General features: G+C 31.2%; 1 protein-coding gene across 1 annotated transcript in view; it reads right to left on the reverse strand.

Moving 5' to 3' along the window:
• Window positions 1–27,506, reverse strand: part of LOC114333090 (uncharacterized) — a 250,686-nt gene that overhangs the window by 217,069 nt on the left and 6,111 nt on the right. Inside the window, exons 3-5 of the mRNA XM_050663634.1 lie at window positions 24,968–25,176; window positions 5,773–5,978; window positions 5,580–5,712 (exon numbers count right to left, since the gene is read on the reverse strand). Of these exons, the coding sequence (XP_050519591.1) occupies window positions 5,580–5,712; window positions 5,773–5,978; window positions 24,968–25,176 (548 nt within the window). The remainder of the gene's footprint in view (window positions 1–5,579; window positions 5,713–5,772; window positions 5,979–24,967; window positions 25,177–27,506) is intronic.

Here is a 27,506-nt window from a genome sequence, read left to right on the forward strand (position 1 = left end):
TTATATTCATATAAAATAAAACTTTACCGATTTAGTAATTATTCAATATTGATAACTATCGATTAAAAATCGAAAGCGGCCATCTTGTAAGTTATCTGTCATCACTGTCATGAAATTATTATGACGTCTAAAATTTAAAAAGTTCTTAAATTGTAAATTTCAAGTAAGTGTTAAAACCAATGTCAAATTATGTTGGCAAATATTATTTTATATCAATAAAACATATCTTAACCGATTGTCAAAAATACCAGCAAACGAGAAGTAAACTCAACCTTCCCATTGATATATCTGAGCTTCTTAGAGACAATACAAATATCAACAATATCATACAGTTTTTAACGGAAATAGGAATAAAAGACATTTAATTGTATCACAAATTTTTCAGGTATACTTTTTGTTAGTACATATGTATTTACTTAATATTACAATCTCTTTATATTTTCAACGAAAACTTTTCGTTTATAAATTTGCAAAAGTCTGTGTGTTATTGCGTCGCCGCTCCTGCAATGCTTAGAGCAGATGTATCGATGGATTCTTATGTAGTTTTGTCTTCTGAATCCAAATCTGAAAACGGCATTTCGATATCTCAAACCGTCTTCGAGATAATCGACCTCAAAATCTAAAATGTGACGTCACAATCCGGTTATCTCCTACCAGGCACTAAACGTCAGCTGAAATCTTTGATTAGGAAGTAGGCTACTTTTTAATCTGAATTTGTTAAGCAAAGCAAATGTTATTATTTATATTTGAGTTTGACACTTCGTTAATGTCAAAGTAAATTTTAAATTATTTAGCTATTAATAAAATATAAATGACATCTTATAGTGAATTTAATTATTATAATAATATGTGTAATAAATGTATAAAAATACAATTTGAGTATATTTTGAAAGCAATAATACATATTATACTGTATTAATAATGAATCAGTAGAAACGATTATATTTAAATTTGGTAAATTATCTATAACTCCACTCGACCAGCGACCAGCGCACACAACTCAAAACACAAGTACGCAAATACGGTTGCGTGAAGCGTGGCGCAAAGTCGTGGAATTTACGAGACTCGCTAGGTCTGTAGATCCAAGTAAAGTTCATCAGTAAAAAGTATCTTTATCATGTATGTATTATTTATTTTACAATATTGGAAAATTGTTATCTAAAATGTGGTTTGGAATAAAAAAATATGTTCTGATATATGAAATTATATCCTTCTAATGGAAAAAAAATATTTGACGAATTTTCTCAAATTATGGATACCAACATCATTTTCATTTATAACTCTTGTATTTTTAATTTGACGAAGAAAAGTTATTCTTCATAAAAATCTCTTCTTGGTCTAAGACTTATGATGCAACCATCATGAATCAAATTTTATTCATTTTATACGAGGTATGTAAAAAAATATGAATTTCGAGTAAAGTATCTTTATAGTTCACAACATTTAAATTAGAATGATGTACTTGCACATTAAAACATAATTTTTAATTCTAAACAGTTTTTCGTAATAGCAATTTTCTATATTATGGATTTAAATAGGTATATAAACAAAGTTTTCGTTATGATAATGCTCGTATTTTCAGCTTGTTAATATATGTATTTTCAATTGTTGTCGTTTATAACCCGAGTGGTTCTGACGACATTAAATTTAAAAAATATATGTTAACGATAAAATTTTATATGCACAACGTCAGTAAAGACTGCTTATCGAACTCGTCTGTTACTCGCCTCGCTCGCTACGCTAGCTCTTCTCGTAATATCAGACTCGTTCGAAAAAGAGTCACTTTATTGACTTGGTATATAAATAACTATTACGGTACTACCGAAACTAATTACTTTTCGTTTCCCGCAAAAAAAACAAACTGGTAAATTGTTTATAATCCATTAACCTGTGTCTATTTACAATAATTGCTGTATTAGACAGAAATATAAAACTAACGAAACTGGTTTAAATACGCAAATATACGAATAAATAATGTGGTATAAAACTTACAGTTTAAAGTTAGTTTAATCACTTTAACTACAGGGTGATTGATTAGTGCGGTAAAGCTCAATAGATCCGCTATAATAGTAATAGATAGCAATAAAACTTAATAACAAAAATTTTAGCCACCTTTGAGCTTCACATTACAAAATTAGTTAGAATGTTACAGGGTGTTCGATAACACAGTGGTAGCAACCTTATGTTTTTTTAAATGGAACTATATTTTTATTTTAAATTCGAAATCCTGTTAACTTCTTCATCACAAAAATATAAAGGATTGTTATGTTGTACAGAGTATTTACAAAGTCATAACCAATTTTATATGAAAATTGTAACAAGTTCAACTCCCTGTATAAATAAAAATAAGCAAAACAGCAATGGTTTATTAATGCCATATTTTTTTACGTATTGTCAAAATTTTCAAAAATGATTGATATTGCTAATTTTCTTTATATCAAATACAGGGTGAGTCAAAACGCAAGTACATTATTTTCTCAGTAATTTTAAATGGAACACCCTGTATTTTATATCACTATTGAAAATTACCATTACCGTACTTTAATTTTTAGATAACATTCCCTATGTCTAAATTTTTTAGTTTTCGAGATATTTTCATTTTTCAATGGACCAGTAGCGTGGCCACCCAAATCACCAGAATTTAATAAACTGGAACTGGACTGATTTTTTTGGTGTTACGTTAATAATGAATTTTATAAAATACCTCCAACAACAAGGGATGAGATGAAAAATAGAATACAAAGTGTATTTCGATCTGTTAATTTACAAATGCTTCGTTTACAAATTCAATGATCGTTTTTAGGCGTGCATAAATGTGTTAGGAGGTAATTTTGAACACCGTATGTAATTAAAATATTAAAAATATTTTATTAAGGGCCGGTTGTTCGAACGCTAATCAACAATGATCATTATCAAATATTTAATTACTGTCACCAAAACTGTCAATGTCAACTTTGTTTGGGTTGCTGAAAACATAATTAATTACAATTATGAGATTTATTATTAATTTTGTTAATAATTATTGTTATATTAATTGATTATAGTCTCAGAATTGTAACTAATTATGTTTTTAACAACCCAAACAAAGTTGACATTGACAGTAATTAATTATTTGATAATGATCATTGTTGATTAGCGTTCGAACAACCGGCCCTAAAAGTAGCTTCTAATTTTTTAAAACATGTTTTTTTGCAAAATGTACTACTGATAAATTATTTTTCGTTCTTTATTTGTTACATTATTACATTTACATACAAAAGTAGTATTTAATTGTCTTCAGAAAATGTTGTGTTTTGTGTTTGTGTATTTTTTAGTAAAACTTATTACTAATTTTCTTTCTTTATTTGTTACATTTACATAAAAAAGTAGTTTTTAATTGTTTCAAAAATGTTGCATGTTGTGGTTGTGTTTTTTTTTTTTGTAAAATGTATTACTAATAAATTATTTTTATTTCTTTATTTGCTACATTTTACATTGATTACCGGATTGATAATCAGTAATCGTCAATTGTCAATTCAGTCATGGTTTACTTAAAATTTAGATAAATTAAACACCTAAAATAATTTACTCTGAAAAATGAAAATATCTCGAAAGCTAATAAATTTGGACATAGGGAATATTATATATAAAAATTAAAGTACGTTAATGTTACTTTTCAATAATGATATAAAATACAGGGTGTTCCATTTAACATGACTGAGAAAATAATGTATTTGCGTTTTGACTCACCCTGTATTTGATGTAACACAAATTAGCAATGTCAATAATTCTTGAAAATTTTGACAATAAATAAAAAATATGGCATTAATAAACCATTGTTGTTGTGCTTATTTTTATTTATACAGGGAGTTGAACTTGTTACGATTTCCATACAGAATTGGTTATAACTGTAAATACCCTGTATAACATAACAAACCTTTATATTTTTGTGATGGAGAAGTTAACAGGATTTCAAATAGAAAATAAAGGTCTGCCACTGTGTTGTCCAACAACCTGTAACATTCTAACTAATTTTGTAATGTGAAGCTCAAAGTTGGCTACAATTTTTGTTATTAACTTTGATTGCTATATATTACTATACCGGATCTATTGAGCTTTACCCCACTAATCAATCACCCTGTATAATTAAAAACTAGTAGTTTCACTGGTAAGAGATTTTACCCACATATCGTCAGTCTAATGAGCAAATTGCTTAAGTAACAAAATTGAAAATTTTACAGGAGGGACAAAAAACTTTTGAACAAAAGTAAAAAAAAAGAGAAAATTGACTAACTCCACGCAATACATAACTGACCAAAATTAGTTAAACAAAATATTTAAACCAACTTTCTACTTATATACTATATCCATATTAATAATAATAGTCAAAATATATTTATTTACTTAGGCACTGACATAGGCAATATTCGTCTGAATGGGAAAGAACGTTTGGACTTCAGCAAAATTCGTTTAGCAAAATTGGCGCGAAATAAAAAAATTATGGCGCTTGTGGGAATTGTCAGGCGGTAGCTTTTATCGTCTACTACTAGATTACACCAAAAAACAAATTTTCGGAAAAAATGGACTTAGGCAATTTGCTCATTAGACCGACGATATAGAGAAATTATTGTTAATGCAAAATACCTAAAGATTTTTAATATAGAAACATTCAGATTATTCATTTTTATTTTTCTGCTTTGTTTTACTTCATCTAGCAAAATTCAAAAATTTACAGAACGTGAAAGGAGTAAGATTTAGCAGTACACCAGTGTATGGTTACCATAATCTACCATGGTTCCATGACATCTCGTAACGCAACAGTTGGAAACCGCACAAATGGTAATGGACAATTCGTAACGTCGTCAATTCGTAACGGCGACACTTCGTAACATCGGCAGTTCGTAACTATAACTATTCGTATCGGTATAATTCGTAACGCAAACATTTAGTTTTCCTTAACAAATTTAATATTACCGAATGTATAAAAAGTGCGTTTGCATACTTTTCTAGACAGAAAGCAGTAGGTAATACTTTCTTTAAGGCCATTTGCCATTTCTTTTTAAATATATTTCACACATATTTTGCATATATTTTTGTATCTAAATATGACAACTGAAGAATTTTTTAAATTTTTTATCCTGAATTATCAATTAAAAGTACATAGGTAGTAAAACTACTGTTACAGGTAGATTTGTATTTATTTTAAAACAGAATTTTCAAACACAAAATATGAAATTTGTTAAAAATATTTATCCTGATGCTGGTTCGTTAAATTGATAAACGTAATTTCAGGCAACTGTAACAAAATTAGGTAGGTATTCACGTTAACAAAAATAAACAGAATAATTCAATTTTGAAATTACAGATTATGCCGTTACGAATACTTATAGTTACGAACTGTGGATGTTACAAAGTGTCGCTGTTACCAATTTGTCTTTACGAATTTTCCGTTACCATTTGTAGGGTTACGAACTGTGGCGTTATGGATGGCTCGTATGTCTTGTCGCGTGTTATATACTTACTATTTTTCTTTTACTTTTAAAATGATGGTTACAAGATAAATAAAGATATCTAAGATATATTATAGTAAGATTACTCACTGTGTTGTTGGGTTTATTCTGTAGAATAACGATAATTTCAGCATTAGGAGTAGTGAAAGAATTGACCTTTATCGCTCCTGTCGTAAAGATCGTTTGAATTTCATCAAAATGAAGACCGAACCATTTGTATACCCTGAAATATTACAAAAAACATTTAGCGTTGTAGTTTAAAATTCAGCAAAAATAGTCTTACCATGTAACTGCTAGGCAATCTTCTTTATTACTAGTGACTATCAAGTACAAATTTTTATTGTTAATGAAAAAATGAGCATCTGTAGCATCCGGGACAAAAAGAGTCTCGACTAAGGTGAACGCATCGTTACTGGATACGTAAATATATGCTTCACCCATCAGTTTAGATGTTAGTATTATAAACGTGGTGTTTTTGAATACTGTTCCCTAAAAAGGTATATTATGACAATAATTATAATATCAAATAGGCAAAACAATAGTTAACAAATAAAAATGAAAACAAGCTAACATTCAAGTACGAATTAATATGAAAAAGACAACATGATTCAGAGTTGATTACAGGACAGGGCCTCTACTATGTGCTTATACGTATTTCGGCTTCACCGTAGCCTCCTCGGAGCTCCTGTGTAGAGGCACTGACCTGAAATCAAATATTTTTATCTCTTCGGTGTAATTATTAAAATATTTACCAAAGATGATACTAGCACCATATATTAATCGTAAGTATGTTGTAAGACGTATAATCGTAAGTTAATAGTTCCTGACTCATTTGACTTACCAATTAATGCTTTACCAAGGAAATATTTCTCCTAAAATCCAATGCAAGCAAGGATAATAGGAAACTCATCCTTGCTCGCCCTTTGTGCAAGTGAAGGTTATGCTGTAAGCTAGTTAGTCATTAAGATACTAGAGTACAAACAAATCTAAAGAGTATACACACGAAAGTCAATTCTTGTTCTTCTTCTTTTTTCTGTTCTTCATTAGCAGCGCTAGCGTGCACACCTCTAAATCGAATAACAGCTCGACCATCTATTTAAGGGGAATTTCAAAGATCATTGAAATCCCCATTGGGGCGCGATTACGCGATCCAGCGACATCTCTTAAACAAATTGAAAAGTCTCAGTTTTAGAATTCACCATTTTAATAAAATTAAAATGGTAAATAGTTATTTAAATCTGAAACTTTTCTTGTTGAAATTTCTTTTTCGTACATCCTTAATCTGCGACTTTTACAATAATTTATAAGACCGCAGACGACGAATATAGAAAAAAAAAGGACTCCACTATATGCAGTCACATTCCGTTTTCATTCGTCTAGAAAAAGGACAGAAATAAACTTCCTAGTACTCAAATCTGAGTAAAGATAGAAAAGTAAAATATGGTTTTGCTTGTTTTCGATTCAGAGGGATGCACAATCGCTGGACAGCTGTTTCTGCCATTGCAGGCTTCCTCAACAGCGCTATCGTGCACACCTCCTGTGTAGAGGCACTGAACTGGAATCAAATATTTTCATCTCTTCGGTGTTATTATTAAAATAATTACCAAAGATGATACTAGCACCATCTATTAATCGTAAATATGTTTGTAAGTGGTATGATCGTAAGTTAATAGCTCCTGACTCATTTGACTTACCAATTAATGCTTTACCAAGGAAGATATTTCTCCTAAAATCCAATGCAAGCAAGGATAATAGGAAACTCATCCTTGCTCGCCCTTTGTGCAAGTGAAGGTCATGCTGGAAGCTAGTTACTCATTAAGATACTAGAGTACAAGCAAATCTAAAGAGTATACACACCAAAGTAAATTCTGGTTCTTCTTCTTTTTCTTCTACTTCTTTATAGATCATTGTTCTTGTTCATTGGCGGATTGTTACTTCTATGGAAGGTTGTCACTCCATCTTTTCCGCAGTCGTCCGATACTTCTTCTACCCATTAGTGAATTATGTCTTGCTCTTTTGACCTATTCTGCTTATTTGTTTATTCCATTCTTTTTTTCCAGTGTCGTGTCGTGTTGTTTAGTGTCCATTCGTTTATTCATTGTACGTTAAATTTTTTCCTAATCTCTTCACTCCGTTTTCGAACTCTCAGCTTATTTTCTGTAATTCTATTCAGTAATATCATCTCTGTTGCTTGCGGCTGTGTTGGGTCTTGTTTCTGATGTACACACACTCAAACTTACCTGGAATCACCATGTATTTCAGAGCAATATTTATGTCTTTTGAAAAAACTTGAAAAAGCTTAAAAATAAAGCAAGGAAAAGTTGCCAAAAAGTAATAACGGCTCACCACGATCCTTTAATTATCCAATCAGCTGGAAAACACCCAGCCATTTCTCACCTTCTGCTCCAAAGGCAGCTTTTGAAAGCTACAGGTGTAACTTTTTCAGTTAAAACGATAAGAAGAAGAGTTCGTGCCAAGAAGTATACAGCAGGAGACAGTGTTAAGGTTTCCCGTGTTATCCAGGCAGCACAAGATTGATCGCCTAAATTGATGCCTTCACCACCAAAACTGGAACATTGCGAATTGAAAAAATGTGCTATTTTCAGAAAAGGTCAGAATTGGTGTAAAATTAGATGACCCACGAAATCGTGAACTTGGAGGTCGAAGAAAACAAGCAAGAACGAAAACTGTCAGATCTGTTCACAAATATAAAAGGAGAAGTATAATGTTCTGGAGAGGAATTGTGATCCGTAAAAAAACTCTTTTCATTTTCATCCAATCAACTTTAACTGCTCACAGGTATGTTGATAACCTGTAGTTAGGCTCTGGAGAAAAGCTTAAAGAGATGTCACAGGAAAAAATTTAATTTTCATGCATGATAATGGACCTCCACATGCCATTAGAGTGACTAGAGACATAATTTAAGCAGAAGGTATACCCTGTTTGGAATGGACTGTTTGCTCACCCGAGCTTAACCCTATAGAGTATTTGTGGGATATCCTTAAAAGAAAAATTAAAGCTCACCAGGATAATCCATAAAACACCGCACGGCTAGTATAATTTGCTCTTGAAGAATGGAGCAACCTACCACAACAAAATGTTGAAATTTGATTAGGAGCGTGCCAACGCAAACTAAAGCTTGCATAAGAGGTGATAACACTGACTACCAAAAAAAAAATTTAAAAAAATAAATAAAATCAATTTAAATTTTATTAGTTTTACATTGAAATTTTTTATTCTATTGACTTTAAAACAACTAGTTTCAATTTGTTTCACTTTATTGTTTTATTTAATTGTTACGTATTTGCTATTTAATCTGCTTTAAAATAAATTGAATCGTTTATTTCAGAAAGGGGTCAAGTGACAAATCTTGACAAAATGAGTGCAAACATTTTTTTTTCTTAAACAAATTAACAAGATACATTTTTAAAAAATACAACACTTTTTGACAAATACTCCAGGTTGTTAGGTAGAATTTTTATTTTATATAAAGTGATTGTTTGTTGAATGTAAACAGTGTGTAAACTTGATTTTCTCAAAAGTAGATAGTTGTGAGTTGACCCCTTTCTGAAATAAACGATTTAATTATGTTTGACTTCGTGTGTTCGTTTTTTAAATTCGCACGAAATAATAAGAAATATCAGATGATTCCATATTATAAGTTTGGGTGTGTGTATATGTCGTTGTTGGTCTTACACTGGCTTTATCAATTCTTGACTTCATCTCAGTGATAATAAATCGGTTTCGCTACACAGTGATGAGTGCGCTAATAATCGGTCAAATAACAGAAAAGACGGAAAGCATAATAAGTTGTGAAATAAAAAGAGATGAAACTAGTAGAGGTGGAAATCATGAATAGAAACCTATAAATTTACAGTTATTTTATTGATATTTTGACTTTTCCACCTTTAGGCTTATCGGAGTCAAACTGTGATAGGGGAATTTTATAAAATTCTCTTGTCACAGTGGCAGTTACCAAACTCCTCCAATATTTCTAAGGTGGTAAACTTTCAATATAATGTAAATTTATAGGTTTCCATTGATAACTTCCCACCTGTACTAGCTTCATCTCTTTTTATTTCACAACGTATTATCTTTTCCGGCTTTTGCGTTGTTTTGCCAATTATTAACGCACTCATCACGTCATAGTGTTATAAAGGCATCCTGTCAGTACATTTGCTTTTTATACATACATATGATCTCTCACTTCTTTGTCCAAGTAAGTCTACATAGCTGGAAAGTGTAATTCCAAGGTATTTTATTTTCATTACTTGTTCAATACTGATACCATCAATTTCTATTTTACATCTGATTGGTCCTTTGCTGATTACTATTGTTACTATTGCTTTAGTTTTCTGACATACGATTGTCACAATAAAATATTTTGCTGTTATGTTAAATTTCTGTACTAGTTTTGACAGACTATCTTCATCTTGGACTATCAAGATTGCATCGACTGTGTAACAGAGTATTTTTATTGGTTTGTTTCCCATTCTACAGGATGTAACAAAAATACAGGTCATAAATTAAATCACATATTCTGGGACCAAAAATAGTTCGATTGAACCTAACTTACCTTAGTACAAATATGCACACAAAAAAAGTTACAGCCCTTTGAAGTTACACGATAAAAATGGATTTTTTCCGATATGTCGAAAACTGTCTGAGGTTTTTTAATGAAAATGAACACGTGGCATTCTTATGGCAGGAAAATTTTAAAAATAAATTATAGTTAAATTTGTGTACCCCATAAATATTTTATGGGGATTTTGTTCCCTTAAAACCCCCCAAACTTTTTTGTACGTTCCAATTAAATTATTATTGTGGTACCATTAGTTAAACACAATGTTTTTAAAACTTTTTTGCCTCTTACCGTTTTTTAGATAAACCAGTTTTAATCGAGAATCTGCTTATTTTTTAATATGATTACATAAAAATTTGTATGGGGTTCTGTGCCTTTAAACCCCCCAAATGTTTGTGTACGTCCCAATTAAACTATTATTGCGGTACCATTAGTTAAACAGGATGTTTTTAAACTTTTATGCCTCTTAGTATTTTTCCGATGAGGCACCTTTTATCGAGATGTGGCTTCTTTTCTAATATGGTTAAAAATAAACCTCAAACTGTAATTTATAAAAAAAAATTCATATTATTACCAGGTCTCTACAATCGTACGTAACATACAAAATATGTGGTGGATTTGACAAATATTCAAAATATCTCGATAAAAACTAGCTTTTCCAAAAAGTACTAAGAGGCAAAAAAGTTTTAAAAACATTGTATTTAACTAATGGTAGCACAATAATAATTTAATAGGAACGTACAAAAAAGTTTGGGGGGCGTTTAAGGGAACAAGACCTCATCAAATTTTTATGGGGTGCACAAATTTAACTATAATTTATTTTTAAAATGTTCCTGCCATAAGAATGCCACGTGTCCATTTTCATTAAAAAATCTGTAATAGTTTTCGATATATCGGAAAAAAAACGATTTTTATCTTGTAACTTCAAAGGGCTGTAACTATTTTTGTGTGCTCATTTGGACTAAGGTAAGTTAGGTTCAATCGAACTATTTTTGATCCCAGAATATGTGATTTAATTTATGACCTGTATTTTTGTTACACCCTGTATTGTATATCCTCTTCTTGGTTGACACTTTTGATGATTTCATTCATGACTAAATTGAAGGGCATAGTACTTACTCAATGAATCCACCTCTTTTATTTCGTTGCCCATGTATATTAGTCCAGAAAAATAAGGATTTTGTCGGGACACTTGACCAGCCAGGTTGCAAATGGGTTTTATGGATACTATATACCATACCTAATACATTATAAATACAAAAATGCCCGTCACAGTTCGGACGAGAATTTTAGTTATTAACAAATAAAAGTAAAAGATGGCAGTGTTTTCGTTTAAATCACTACAGGTAAAAATAGGGTAATTAAATATCGTATTTGAGGTATTCATCTTTTAGTAGGTGAGCAAAGGTTTAAAATGACATTTTTTCAATTTTGGTCCGATCATTTTGTTCATAAAGTGTAAGTTTCGCGAAAATGAACAAAATGAACAAGTTTGAATAATTTGATACTGCATGAAAAGTAGAGTAGAAAAAAGTAGAGTAGTATTCAAAAAATTTCAAGACGATCCCGAACAGCTTTTTTGCAATGTTATTGTTCAGAAAATAATAATGACATAGCAATTTTGTGTGGAAACCACATGAAAGAAGAATACTTACGTTTTCAACGTATTTAAAAAAATCAATAAAAAGTCATTTTTACCATTCCGAAAACATTTTACTAAAGTGTAGTCATTTTTGGCTTATAAACAATCTGGATAACTTTGTTAATATTGACTGTGGACTAAATCTACTTTGAGATTTGAAAAGCTGATATTTTTTCACAAAATTTCAAGAAAAACTTTTTGCCTAGGTTAATTATGGTCAAAGTTAGCTACTTTTTTATTTACTTCACAGCTACTTCTATATACATAAAATTCTCCTGTAACAGTGTTAGTTATCATACTCCTTCGAAACGGCTTGTCGGATTTTTATAAAATTTTACACGTATATCTTGTAGGATTGACAATGGGTTTTAATCTATTTTTCATACCCATAAGTTATAAAGGGGCATTTGTCAGGGCAACCTGACATTTTTTTTATTTTTTTGGACAAAATTATACACCTTAATTTTATATGATGTAGCATTAGAAAAATACATAAAACCCTTAATTTTCACCCTTCTATCACCAACACCTATTTTTTAATGGCCATCTATATATTTACCTACATCTATAACATTCTCCTGTCACAGTGTTAGTTGCCATACTGTTCTGAGACGGCTTTACCGATTTTTATGAAATTATATATGTATATTCGGTAGGTCTGAGAATCGGTCGTAATTTATTTTTCATATCCCTGATTGCTAAGAGGGTTCCGCCCTAACATTTTGTAATGTTAGGTGGGGATATGTGTACATAGCGTACTCTACAAGACTTCGAGTACATACAAATTAAAAAGATAATGATCAAAATCCATCAAAAAGTTCCAGAGATATTAATCGCAGCATATGTTTGAAAAATAAATTTAATTTTTTGAGTGCATGGATTTTAACAAGTTCCCTTCCCCGACCCCGAGCCGATTTCGTTAAAACGTCATTTTTAAAGCTTTATTAACCACCCTGTTGAAGTTCAAAGTTTACTCAAATTTTTAAGTATAAACTAGATACCTTGAATTTCAAAATGGCGCTGGTTAGGTTGCTTAACACGTTGACGGACAGTTCGTCAAATGTATAAGCAAGTGCTGTGACACTATATAATATGTATTTTGCAAAGTCTCTTCTCTTCTTCTTCTTCTTCTTTTTGTATAGACATGACTCTGTCTGTTTTTTCAATGTGCCTCTAGTAAGTTGTCGTTCCATCGTTTTCGTGGTCTTCCCACTGATCGACTTCCTATTGGGGAACCGTCTCTCGCTGTCCTGACTACTCTATTTGTTGTCGTTCGGCTTATGTGTTCATTCCATTCTATTCTTCTGTTTCTTACCCAGTTGTTAATGTTATCCACCTTGCATCTCCGTCGTATATCTGTACCTCTAGCTCTGTCCCATAGAGTCTTACCATCGATTTTTCGAAGAGTTTTCATCTCCGCTGTTTCGAGCAATCTTTTTGTCCTGTCTGTGTCGGGTCGTGTTTCTGCCGCGTATGTCATTATTGGTCTGATGACTGTTTTGTAAATTCTGCCTTTCATTTCTTTTCCGATATTTTTATTTCTCCATATTGTGTCATTCAGGCAACCTGCGGCTCTGTTTGTTCTATTCACTTGATCTTCCACTTCTGTTTCAAGTCTTCCGTAGCTAGATAGTGTGATGCCTAGGTATTTAAACTCCATCACTTGTTCTATTATCTGACCTTCCAGTTCCAATTTACATCTTATTAGAATCTGCTGTTATAACCATGCATTTTGTCTTTTTTGAGGAATTTAACATGTTAAATTTTCTGGCCATTATGTTGAATTGGTGCAGCATACGTTGTAAATCATCTTCACTTTGAGAGATTAGTATTGCATCGTCCGCATAGCAGATTATTTTAAGTTGTTTTTCTCCCATTTGGTATCCTTTTTTAGTTCTTACTTTTTTTATTATTTCGTCCATGATCAGGTTGAACAATAAAGGACTCAAGGAATCCCCCTGTCTTATCCCATTGCCGGCTTCAATTGGGTCTTTCAGCTTGGGCTTTCAATTGGGTCAAATTCATATTATTACCAGGTCTCTACAATCGTACGTAACATACAAAATATGTGGTGGATTTGACAAATATTCAAAATATCTCGATAAAAACTAGCTTTTCCAAAAAGTACTAAGAGGCAAAAAAGTTTTAAAAACATTGTATTTAACTAATGGTAGCACAATAATAATTTAATAGGAACGTACAAAAAAGTTTGGGGGGCGTTTAAGGGAACAAGACCTCATCAAATTTTTATGGGGTGCACAAATTTAACTATAATTTATTTTTAAAATGTTCCTGCCATAAGAATGCCACGTGTCCATTTTCATTAAAAAATCTGTAATAGTTTTCGATATATCGGAAAAAAACGATTTTTATCTTGTAACTTCAAAGGGCTGTAACTATTTTTGTGTGCTCATTTGGACTAAGGTAAGTTAGGTTCAATCGAACTATTTTTGATCCCAGAATATGTGATTTAATTTATGACCTGTATTTTTGTTACACCCTGTATTGTATATCCTCTTCTTGGTTGACACTTTTGATGATTTCATTCATGACTAAATTGAAGGGCATAGTACTTACTCAATGAATCCACCTCTTTTATTTCGTTGCCCATGTATATTAGTCCAGAAAAATAAGGATTTTGTCGGGACACTTGACCAGCCAGGTTGCAAATGGGTTTTATGGATACTATATACCATACCTAATACATTATAAATACAAAAATGCCCGTCACAGTTCGGACGAGAATTTTAGTTATTAACAAATAAAAGTAAAAGATGGCAGTGTTTTCGTTTAAATCACTACAGGTAAAAATAGGGTAATTAAATATCGTATTTGAGGTATTCATCTTTTAGTAGGTGAGCAAAGGTTTAAAATGACATTTTTTCAATTTTGGTCCGATCATTTTGTTCATAAAGTGTAAGTTTCGCGAAAATGAACAAAATGAACAAGTTTGAATAATTTGATACTGCATGAAAAGTAGAGTAGAAAAAAGTAGAGTAGTATTCAAAAAATTTCAAGACGATCCCGAACAGCTTTTTTGCAATGTTATTGTTCAGAAAATAATAATGACATAGCAATTTTGTGTGGAAACCACATGAAAGAAGAATACTTACGTTTTCAACGTATTTAAAAAAATCAATAAAAAGTCATTTTTACCATTCCGAAAACATTTTACTAAAGTGTAGTCATTTTTGGCTTATAAACAATCTGGATAACTTTGTTAATATTGACTGTGGACTAAATCTACTTTGAGATTTGAAAAGCTGATATTTTTTCACAAAATTTCAAGAAAAACTTTTTGCCTAGGTTAATTATGGTCAAAGTTAGCTACTTTTTTATTTACTTCACAGCTACTTCTATATACATAAAATTCTCCTGTAACAGTGTTAGTTATCATACTCCTTCGAAACGGCTTGTCGGATTTTTATAAAATTTTACACGTATATCTTGTAGGATTGACAATGGGTTTTAATCTATTTTTCATACCCATAAGTTATAAAGGGGCATTTGTCAGGGCAACCTGACATTTTTTTTATTTTTTTGGACAAAATTATACACCTTAATTTTATATGATGTAGCATTAGAAAAATACATAAAACCCTTAATTTTCACCCTTCTATCACCAACACCTATTTTTTAATGGCCATCTATATATTTACCTACATCTATAACATTCTCCTGTCACAGTGTTAGTTGCCATACTGTTCTGAGACGGCTTTACCGATTTTTATGAAATTATATATGTATATTCGGTAGGTCTGAGAATCGGTCGTAATTTATTTTTCATATCCCTGATTGCTAAGAGGGTTCCGCCCTAACATTTTGTAATGTTAGGTGGGGATATGTGTACATAGCGTACTCTACAAGACTTCGAGTACATACAAATTAAAAAGATAATGATCAAAATCCATCAAAAAGTTCCAGAGATATTAATCGCAGCATATGTTTGAAAAATAAATTTAATTTTTTGAGTGCATGGATTTTAACAAGTTCCCTTCCCCGACCCCGAGCCGATTTCGTTAAAACGTCATTTTTAAAGCTTTATTAACCACCCTGTTGAAGTTCAAAGTTTACTCAAATTTTTAAGTATAAACTAGATACCTTGAATTTCAAAATGGCGCTGGTTAGGTTGCTTAACACGTTGACGGACAGTTCGTCAAATGTATAAGCAAGTGCTGTGACACTATATAATATGTATTTTGCAAAGTCTCTTCTCTTCTTCTTCTTCTTCTTTTTGTATAGACATGACTCTGTCTGTTTTTTCAATGTGCCTCTAGTAAGTTGTCGTTCCATCGTTTTCGTGGTCTTCCCACTGATCGACTTCCTATTGGGGAACCGTCTCTCGCTGTCCTGACTACTCTATTTGTTGTCGTTCGGCTTATGTGTTCATTCCATTCTATTCTTCTGTTTCTTACCCAGTTGTTAATGTTATCCACCTTGCATCTCCGTCGTATATCTGTACCTCTAGCTCTGTCCCATAGAGTCTTACCATCGATTTTTCGAAGAGTTTTCATCTCCGCTGTTTCGAGCAATCTTTTTGTCCTGTCTGTGTCGGGTCGTGTTTCTGCCGCGTATGTCATTATTGGTCTGATGACTGTTTTGTAAATTCTGCCTTTCATTTCTTTTCCGATATTTTTATTTCTCCATATTGTGTCATTCAGGCAACCTGCGGCTCTGTTTGTTCTATTCACTTGATCTTCCACTTCTGTTTCAAGTCTTCCGTAGCTAGATAGTGTGATGCCTAGGTATTTAAACTCCATCACTTGTTCTATTATCTGACCTTCCAGTTCCAATTTACATCTTATTAGAATCTGCTGTTATAACCATGCATTTTGTCTTTTTTGAGGAATTTAACATGTTAAATTTTCTGGCCATTATGTTGAATTGGTGCAGCATACGTTGTAAATCATCTTCACTTTGAGAGATTAGTATTGCATCGTCCGCATAGCAGATTATTTTAAGTTGTTTTTCTCCCATTTGGTATCCTTTTTTAGTTCTTACTTTTTTTATTATTTCGTCCATGATCAGGTTGAACAATAAAGGACTCAAGGAATCCCCCTGTCTTATCCCATTGCCGGCTTCAATTGGGTCAGTTAGTTCATCTTCCACTTTTACTTTTATTGTGTTGTTCTGGTAGATGTTTTCTATCGTTTTAATTATTCCCAGAGGTACCTCTCTCGAGTATAACAAGTGGATAACGTCCTTTAATGTGATATTTAATAAAATAAAAATGCTTTCTTAAGGTCCACGAAACATAAATATGCAGGTTTATTTTATTCCAACGATTTCTCTTGAACTTGCCTCATTATAAATATAGCGTCAGTGCATGACCTTCCCGACCTAAAACCTTGTTGTTCTTCTGCTAATGTCATAATTTCATTCAATTTGTTTGTTATCACTTTTGTTGTTAATTTTAATGTTGTGTTTAATAAGTTAATCCCTCTGTAATTTTCCGGGTCTGATTTGTCTCCTTTTTTGAAGAATAATTTTGAAGAATAATGTCTCTAATTTTGCAGAGTAGAATAGGGAAATTGCTGTATTTCTTTTAGCGCTTATAGTTTATAAAAACAATGGCTTTTAACACTTTTGTAAACATGTGGACGATTACCATGGACATCGTACCACATTTAATATGCATCTGTAGATGTAATGACACTGATTTTTCAAGCATATCAAACAGTTCAAGCATACCAAAAAAATTATATTTTTCTTTACATCAAGAACTTCCTCCGCCACCTGAATACATAATATTTAAGTATAACCTGCCAAAGCAAGATATTTCTACTATCGTCAGATTAAAAACTCGACACGGAAAATATGAGGCACATCTGCACAAATTAGGAATAGTTAATCCATCAGTCTGTTTTTGTGATAATGTTTCGATTAGAGATTTGAACCATATTTTCTTTGAATGCAAAATTAACGAGAGATATATAAATCAATTATATTACAATTTACGACAAACACAAGTTCATTTTCCAACTAGTATAGAATATCTAATAAGTTGTCATGAAATGGAAATATTTAAATTACTCATAAACTACTTGAAAGAAACAAATATAGTCATTTAAGTGAAATAGGTATAAATGTAACAAAACTAATAAATTGAGGTAAAAATAAAATAAAAATCTGTGACTAACGGACCCGCATCCAAGACATTTTTTCTCTCTCACACACACACGACACCGATTTTTTGTCACAACTCGTTATTCTAAAAATGTCGTCTATAGACGTCATGTCACATTACACCAATTGAAATTAGACGTCTGTAGATGTTATGTCCGCCAACGTGTTAATTGTTATAAACAAAAAAGCTGTGAATTAAATAAAAAAAGTGGCTAACTTTGATCTTATTTGATCTAGGTGATTTTTTTTGTGATAATTATTTGTGTAAAATATCAGCTTTAGAAATAACAAAATTGATTTAGTCTACAATTAATACGTATTAACCAAGTTATTCAAATTATTTATAAACCAAAAATGACATTACTTTATTAAAATATTTTTGCAATGGTAAAAATGCCTTTTTTGGTTTTATGTTAAAAATAATGAAAATGTTAGCCTTTTTCTTTCATGTGGTCCCCGCAAAATCGCTGTATCATTATGATTTTCTGAGCAATAATATTCCAAAAAATCAGCTCCGTGGGATAAACAAATTAAATAAAATTTAAACTAATTGACGAATCATCTTAAAAAATTGTCTGCATTACGTAGGTATATATACTGTTTGACTCAAATTTTCATGCAATATCAAAGTATTGAGTTAATTTTTGGAAAAGTTATAGCAAATTTTTGATTTTCGAAATTTTAGTCTTGCAATTTCCAAAGCATCAAATGATCCGAAAAAAAATCCAAAAGCTGCCATTTTAAACCTTTGCTCATCTACTAAAAGAAGAATACCTACTATAATTGAAGAGAATAGGGGAAAAACAAGGAATGTCACTTTTTCGTTAATTTTGTCTTTTCTCGCCATATGGTAGCAAAGACTGAGTACTATCGGCTAGGCTATCGATTTCAGACAACAAACATATAGATATAACTATATAACAACAAACTATATAAATTTTTTTAAAAATTTTATCGATTCGAAGGACCAAGATTGTCCTCACGCCACTGAACAAAAATAAAGAATGTTAGCAGTTTTTTGGTGCATCATCAAATTAATACGAATTCTGCTAAGAATCTTCTCATCATAAGAATCATCATAAGAATTAAACCTTTATTGGCGTTTATCTCAATATGTATCAAATGTGACATTCCTTGTTTTTCCCCTGTACTCTTCGAATAAAATATTTAATTACCCTATTTTTACCTGTAGCGATTTAAACGAAAAAACTGAAATTTTGACTCTTATTTGTTAATAACTAGAATTCTCGTCCGAACTGTGACGGGCATTTATGTATTTATAATATATTAGGTATATAGTACCCAAAAAAACCCATTTGCAACCTGGCTGGTCCAGTGTCCCGACCATTGTAAGTACATTTTTGCCTTATTTCCCTGGTGTATATAGGTTCTCTATTTGAAAAAGTTGTCCATCTATTCTGACTTTCTTAAAGTCACTCAGACACAGAAATGCTGATCTATTATGCCCTAGTGTAATTTGCTTTATGACGAATATTTTAACTACACGATATTACAGTACGAAAACCCTGTTGTTCATCTGCTAAACTTACCATCTGAGTCATTAGTTTGTGTAGAATTTTAGTTGTAAGTTTTAGGGTGGTATGTAACAAGTTTATTCCGGTGGGTGAGTTGCCGGAATTTAATTAAAAATGAATATAATAAAACGAACGGTAATTTTATTGTTGTAACAAAATGTGTTTCGCTTAAGACACTCGGAAGGAAAGGTCGATGTTAGCGACGGCCAAGGGGTGTGACCCGATACGTATGCCTGTCGAGCTGTGACTGAAGAAAAAAACCACAAACGATAATATGTTTGTGTTTCTTTTACTTTGACCAGCTGTCAATAAATCACTAGGTCTGGCGTACACTTTTGCAGTTTTAAGAAAACAATTTCGATGTATTAAGTGAGTTGTTGACATAATGGTCTGATATGATAACTAATTTATGTGGGTGAGAAAACAGATGTTGACAGAGTAAAGCCATGTCACTCTTAACATTTTCTTATTTAATTTAATGTGAATTTCGAATGACTAAATTGTTTCGCTTTTGAGAAAAAATATTAAAATTAAAATTAGAGAAAATAGTAATTAAAGCGTATCGCTATAAGTTTATAGATAGCTCTGTAGTTTTCTGGCTGTATTTTTCTTATTTTTAAATATGTAGTAGAATTAGTTCGCTTGTTCTCCATTCTTCCAGTATTTTATAGTTTTGCTAATATTAATGTTGTTGGTAGTTCTGTTATTGCTGTTCCACAATATTTCAGTAATTCGTTTGGTATTACGTCTTTAGCTGCAACTTTTCTTTTCTTCAGTTTTTCAAGTTTTTTTCAAACCTCCAGTCCATTTAAATTAACTTATTCATCTGTGGCAATTTCCGGTGTTTCCAGTTCTAGAGCCAATTGTTCTTCCTCTACATAGAGCTCCTTTAGATAGTAAATCCATATATCCTTTTCTATGTGTTTTTGAGTCAATGTTCCTTTACCTTCGTTCTTTGACCTCTTATAAAACGCCATATTTTCTTTTGCAGACCATAAAAACCATGTTCCATCTCTTTCGAAAAACTTTTCCAATGAAAATTTTGTATTCTTCTTACAAGAGCATGTATTTCTTTTCTTATTGTCTTGCAGTTATCGTATTCCTCTGGTGTCTTGGTTGACTTGTATTTCAGGTAAGCTTTTCTTTACATTTTTCATTCACTTCTATACAAAATCAGGGAGTTTTTTAACTGGGGAAGACTTTATGTTTATTTGTAAAAGTCAACATTAGAGGATATAAGAAAACAAAGATCCAAATACTTCTTTATGCAAGCTGACATCAAAATAATCGCTGAGAAAAAACCTGCTTTTAAATGTTAGTGTACCTCAATATGAAAAAGAATTTTTACCTATACAGGGTGTTTCATTGGGAAAGTAACATACGTTAACTGTAGAAAGAGGACACTTAGGCGATCTCAAAAATACCATACTTAATGGATCTTACTCCATTAATAACAAAAATACTGGGTGTTTTATCTATTTTGCCATTTTCTTAATTGGTTCATAACTTTTTAACCACACTGCCTATTTATTTTATATTTGGCACGCAAATATCATTTAAGGTGTACAATAAATTAATTTATTTACAATTGTAAAAAATCCAGATCCGGATTAAAAAATATTGGAAAAATTTTCCGACCCCAAAACAACACCCTGTACATTAATTTTTTTTAAATGGATTTTTCAGTTGAAAAGAGGATGAAAAACTAAATTCAGTGGTATAATTTGAATTTTCGGCAAAATGATTTTTCTAGTGAAATTTTGAATTTGAATTCGGAAATTAAGTGAATTGCGAGAGCTCTAAGTAGAAAAAAATTGAAATACAGCTTACAACTTGTCAACCTCACTGTATATTGATTTTATATTTAACACGCGAATATTCTTTTAGGTGTCCAATCAATTAATTTATTTACAATTATAAAAAATCCAGGTCCGGTTTAAAAAATATTGTGTAAACATTCCGACCCAAAAAAACACCTTGTATATTAATTTTCTTTAAAATGGATTTCGCATTTGAAAAGAGGATGAAAAAGAAATTAGTGGTGTACTTTGAATTTTCGACAAAATAATTTTTCTGGTAAAATTTTGAATTTGAATTCTGAAATTATGTCAATTGCGAGAGCTCTTGTAGAAAAAATTAAAATGCTACTTAATTTTAATTAATACCATTATTTAATCTAAATTGGTAAAATGTTAATATTTTAGTGTTTTTTTATTATGTGTGAAAAATAGTTTTTGGCGAATATTCATCTTTAAATAAAGAATAAATAATAAAGGGTCAATAAAGAATACATCACTTTAATCAACAAAATAGCTAAAAATTATAACAAAACAGCGAAAATTTGGAGCATAATCACTATTCAAAACTAAAGTACTTATTCAAAATTACCACCATCAAAAATTATTTTTTTTATACGTGGGTACGGTAAATTTTTGTAGTTAGGTACCTAGCGTCATGTGTACTGTGTACTGTGTATGTTGAGTAAGTGTCTTGTTACATTGCAAAGTCGACGTCATTGTCTTTGCAAAGAGACGCTAATTGTATCCGAACGTCTGCGGTCCCTCCGGTGAGTACCGATCCCACAAGGAGAGAAACTATTTTCATTTATTAATTTATAATAAACGAGCCACAGAGGGGGTCATCAAAAATTATTGTTATGTGTGCAAATGTTAATATTTTACTAATTTAGATTAAATAATGGTATTAATTAAAATTAAGTCATATTTTAATTTATTTTAAGTTGAGCTTCGCAATTCACATAATTTCAGAATTCAAATTCAAATTTTTACCAGAAAAATCATTTTGCCGAAAATTCAAAGTATACCACTAATTTTGTTTTTCATTCTCTTTTCAAATGCTAAATTCATTTTAAAAAAATTTAATATACAAGGTGTTTTTTTGGGTTGGAACATTTATACAATATTTTTTAACCCGGACCTGGATTTTTTATAACTGTAATTAAATTAATTGACTGGACACCTAAAAGAATATTCGCGTGTTAAATATAAAATCAATATACAGTGTGGTTGACAAGTTGTAAGCTGTATTTCAATTTTTTTCTACTTAGAGCTCTCGCAATTAACTTAATTTCAGAATTCAAATTCCAAATTTCACCAGAAAAATCATTTTGCCGAAAATTCAAAGTATACCACTGAATTTAGTTTTTTATCCTATTTTCAACTGAAAGATCCATTTTAAAAAAATTTAATGTACAGGGTGTTGTTTTGGGGTCGGAATATTTTTCCAATATTTTTTACGCCGGACCTGGATTTTTTACAATTGTGAATAAATTAATTTATTGTACGCCTTAAATGATATTTGCGTGCCAAATATAAAATAAAAATACAGTGTGGTCAAAAAGTTTTAAACCAATTAAGAAAATGGCAAAATCGATAAAACACCCAGTATCTTTGTTATTAATGGAGTAAGACCCATTAAGTATGGTATTTTTGAGACCACCTAAGTATCCTCTTTCTACAGTTAACGTATGTTACTTTACCAATGAAACACCCTGTATAAAACAACAATACCTATATATGAATTACGCTTATGCTATTTTTAATAAAATGCAAAACCGAAGAAAGAAGAATAGTCGAGGAAATGAAGCATTTTGGCTCGCAATTTTTTCGTCCAGCACGGATTTACTTGAAATTTTCACAGAAGGTACAAAATAGTCCAAGGATCATTTTCTATATCATCCTGCTGTACGGTAAAACCTTGGGGGTAGTTGTCACCCCATCTCGGGGATGAGAATTTTTTATTACATTTCAACCACGTAAATCGATGTAAAAAGTAATTTTAAGAAAAAAATGTTTTTTTACATTTTCTTCGTAAAACTAATATTTTTTGAGTTATTCGTGGTTGAAAGTAACAGTTTTTCGACGGAAAGATCGACTTTTTTAGAGGGTTTTTTGAGAATAACTCGAAAAATATACATTTAATCAAAAAACTGTAGATATCAAAATTGTATCTTTTAGTAACACAAACGAAATTGTGTTTATATAATATTTTTACGATCAGTACAAACCGAGATACGGCATGTTAAAGGTTAGCTTTTTTCGCCAAATGCATAATTTGAAATAATCAAAGCCAAATAACGGGAAAACTTTGCATTTTTCCAGGAAAACTTATATGATGTTTTTTCAAGCATACAATAAGATCTTTAAAAAAAAGTAATAAAAAGTTTCTAGCATAAAAGTTGAGCAACTTGTGATCAAAAAAGTCGGTACCTGTTTTTCTCTACGAAAAAAACAGTGAAAACAACCCCCTAACTGCCCTTGTAACTAAAAATTGGTCTTTTCCTTTTTGTATTTCCTTTTATATTTATATTATCAATACACCCAAAAGCTTGACCTATATAGAAGGCCTAATTGTAGAAAAATTGGAGTTTAAAGAAAATTTTATTTTTTGCAATTTTGCATTTTTTATCATTTTCTTCAAAATATCTCCGAAAATACTGGAGATACGCAAAAAATGATAGACTACTAAATTGTAGCTTTTTTAATAGCTAAAATTTTTTTATGCATAGATTTTCATTATAGTGAACAGTTAACGAGATATAGTTGTTTAAAATATCTATTTACGAGCACACATCCCCTTATTCGAGCCCTTTAAACCCACCTCAATTAAAAATTAAGAGACCTTACGGAATTTAATTTACACAGTCTTATTACTCTTCAAAAATCCTCCAAAACATTTATTGAAAAAACTTTTTATCGCCAAATATGAAGGAGCTATGTTTATAAAACTAATTTTTATTTTTTTCGAAAAATTCGAATAGTCCCCTTATAGAGCATTTTCAATGTACCTATACCAATATAATAGTACAGAGCCAGTTCGTACACTGGATGACTAAAAAAACTATTTGTATGTGTATTTTTATATATTTGTAAATTCGTATTTTTGTGTAAATAAATGTTTTTGTAATTCTTTAATTCTACTTTTTTTTTCTGTATAGATCTATTAAATTGTCCACTTATAAAAATTGCAATGTTATTAAGGGTGGTTTTTAAGGGTTGAAATATTAGGATATATCCTAGAGCATAAAACAATCATTATTTAACCAGCCAAAACCAAATTTTACCTATATTAAAGTTTACAATGTTTTTATATAATTTTTGACAATAGGGTAGTTTACACCCCTAAAAATAATCAACGCCCTTGAGCATGATATAGAATATGAAGTACAGGGTAAGATGATCCTAACCACAAATTTTTATGTAAATTGATGCAAGCCGAAATTATTCTTTTAGGATAAGTAAACTTTTCATATATAGCTCCAACAAGGGTGGATTTAAGGGTTGAAATATTGTGATATTATTATCTTAAAGCACAAAACAATCATTATGTAACTAATACGAAGCAAATCTTGATTTTTTACAATTAGGGGTGGTTTTTACCCTTAAAAAACCAAAAGCGTACAACGGATCAATATAGAAAATGAACTAGAGGGTGAAATGAGCCTAATCCCAAATTTTTGTACAAATCGATGCTGGACGAAAAAATTGCGAGGTTTTGCCATTTTTCCAGCTTCATTTCCTCGACTAGAAGCAAAAATAAAAAATTTAATCTAAGGGTAACTTAAATCACTTACCTTTACAAAAGTTATTATCTCACTTTCCGAAGCTCTCTCTAAACTTATGTTTTGCGATAGCAAATGCATATCTGAATCTCGAATATCAAGTTCATAAATGTCTTTTTTGATAAGCAAATAAGTTTTGTTCTGAATCGAGAATTTTACATATTCATGGATTTCTGGAAGATCTTTTTCTTGTATAATCGATGTTAAAGTATTCCTGGGATCTACAAATGAAGCATAAGAGTAAGTAAAATATTAAAATCAATTGTGTGATGAAATTAAATATATTAAAATCAAGCAGTTACTTAAATGATTTAAGTAAATGAAAAATGAGTAATAATTATTGAAGAGCAAGAGGCAGTGATGTGCTTCGTGCAGCCTCCCCTATTCAAATATCAACCTCACACTCACCTGCCCATGAGATGATCTCGATCTTGATCTTCCCGTACATGATTGTCAATTGCTCGAATGCAATTGCTCGAAATTAATTGCTCGAAAACGAATTGCTCGACATGAAAATTGCTCGAATAAAATAGAAAATTATATATATTTATCCAAGCACTTGTTCACAATAATGCAAAATAAACTGCTCGTCAAAAGTTAGAGATATGGAATATTATGCTCATTTTCATAGTTGATTTTTTCGTGAACAGATTAACGGATTCCGCTAATTTTTTTATTAATTTAGATTTTTCTCTAGTATTTACACAGTTGTACAGAGGTTATCTCAAACTTATTTTTTATACTTATACCGGGTGGAAGAAAAAAAATGTTTTTCTTATGTTAAGTTTGTGCCGCCCTGTAGGGAGGACGAGGTACAAATGTTAGTATACATCGAAATCGTCTTATGTATTGTGAACATTTTCTTTTTTAAATGTCCTTGATATCTTTAGAAACACAGAAGATAGGTGGTTTTACTCTTTAACAGGTGTTTTAACTGACAAACAAAATTAAATTAACAATAAAATATAACAGTTAACAAAACTTTAAAAACAGAAAGGCACATAAGGTAAACAATAATTCTTATCGACACCTATAACTTTTTATAACAATTTAAAAATCTTTTAGTAATATTTTAATATTTTTAAATATTATTAATATTGCTATTAGGATTGAAAACTACTTCATCTTTAAATTGCCAGATGACGCTAGTCACCTAGTCTATTCACGTCAGTTGCGGTGTGGGGGATAAACTCTCGGTGTTGGTCAATTGGAGTATGGAGTAGCAGGCCTACGTTCTCTCCGATGAGACTCCAACAAGAGTCGAAAATCGTCGATTCAGAGGGCTGGACTGCGCTCCGTATTCTAATTGAAAAATAAGATTGTTTTTCCTTCGCATTGCAACTGAATAAAAATTGAATTTTTATTTTATTTTTATATTGGTCGTTACTTCTTTGAGTAACTAGGTCCATTTTCTGTTGAAATTTACCAGCTGAACAGACGCGGTCGTGAATTGTAAGTTTTTGAATTACCTCTTGTCTTCTTCGCTTCAGCATCCATGTGGCTTGCAAATTTTAGAAGCCATGGAGGTGTTACCAAGAAAATGGACCAATAGGTTTTCAATTTAAAAATCTTTTAGTAATATTTTAATATTTTTAAATATTATTAATATTGCTATTAGGATTGAAAACTACTTCATCTTTAAATTGTCAGATGACGCTAGTCACCTAGTCTATTCACGTCAGTTGCGTTGTGGGGGATAAACTCTCGGTGTTGGTCAATTGGAGTATGGAGTAGCAGGCCTACGTTCTCTCCGATGAGACTCCAACAAGAGTCGAAAATCGTCGATTCAGAGGGCTGGACTGCGTTCCGTATTCTAGTTGAAAAATAAGATTGTTTTGCCTTCGCATTGCAACTGAATAAAAATGGAATTTTTATTTTATTTCTATATTGGTCGTTACTTCTTTGAGTAACTAGGTCCATTTTCTGTTGAAATTTACCAGCTGAACAGATGGGGTCGTGAATTGTAAGTTTTTGAATTCCCTCTTGTCTTCCTCGCTTCAGCATCCATCTGGCTTGCAAATTTTAGAAGCCATGGAGGTGTTACCAAGAAAATGGACCAATAAGTTTTCAATTTAAAAATCTTTTAGTAGTATTTTAATATTTTTAAATATTATTAATATTCCTATTAGGATTGAAAACTACTTCATCTTTAAATTGCCAGATGACGCTAGTCACCTAGTCTATTCAAGTCAGTTGCGGTGTGGGGGATAAACTCTCGGTGTTGGTCAATTGGAGTATGGAGTAGCAGGACTACGTTATCTCCGATGAGACTCCAACAAGAGTCGAAAATCGTCGATTCAGAGGGCTGGACTGCGTTCCGTATTCTAGTTGAAAAATAAGATTGTTTTGCCTTCGCATTGCAACTGAATAAAAATGGAATTTTTATTTTATTTCTATATTGGTCGTTACTTCTTTGAGTAACTAGGTCCATTTTCTGTTGAAATTTACCAGCTGAACAGATGGGGTCGTGAATTGTAAGTTTTTGAATTCCCTCTTGTCTTCCTCGCTTCAGCATCCATCTGGCTTGCAAATTTTAGAAGCCATGGAGGTG

Source organism: Diabrotica virgifera, chromosome 10 (assembly GCF_917563875.1).
Source record: "Diabrotica virgifera virgifera chromosome 10, PGI_DIABVI_V3a".
NCBI classification, from domain to species: Eukaryota; Metazoa; Arthropoda; class Insecta; order Coleoptera; family Chrysomelidae; genus Diabrotica; species Diabrotica virgifera.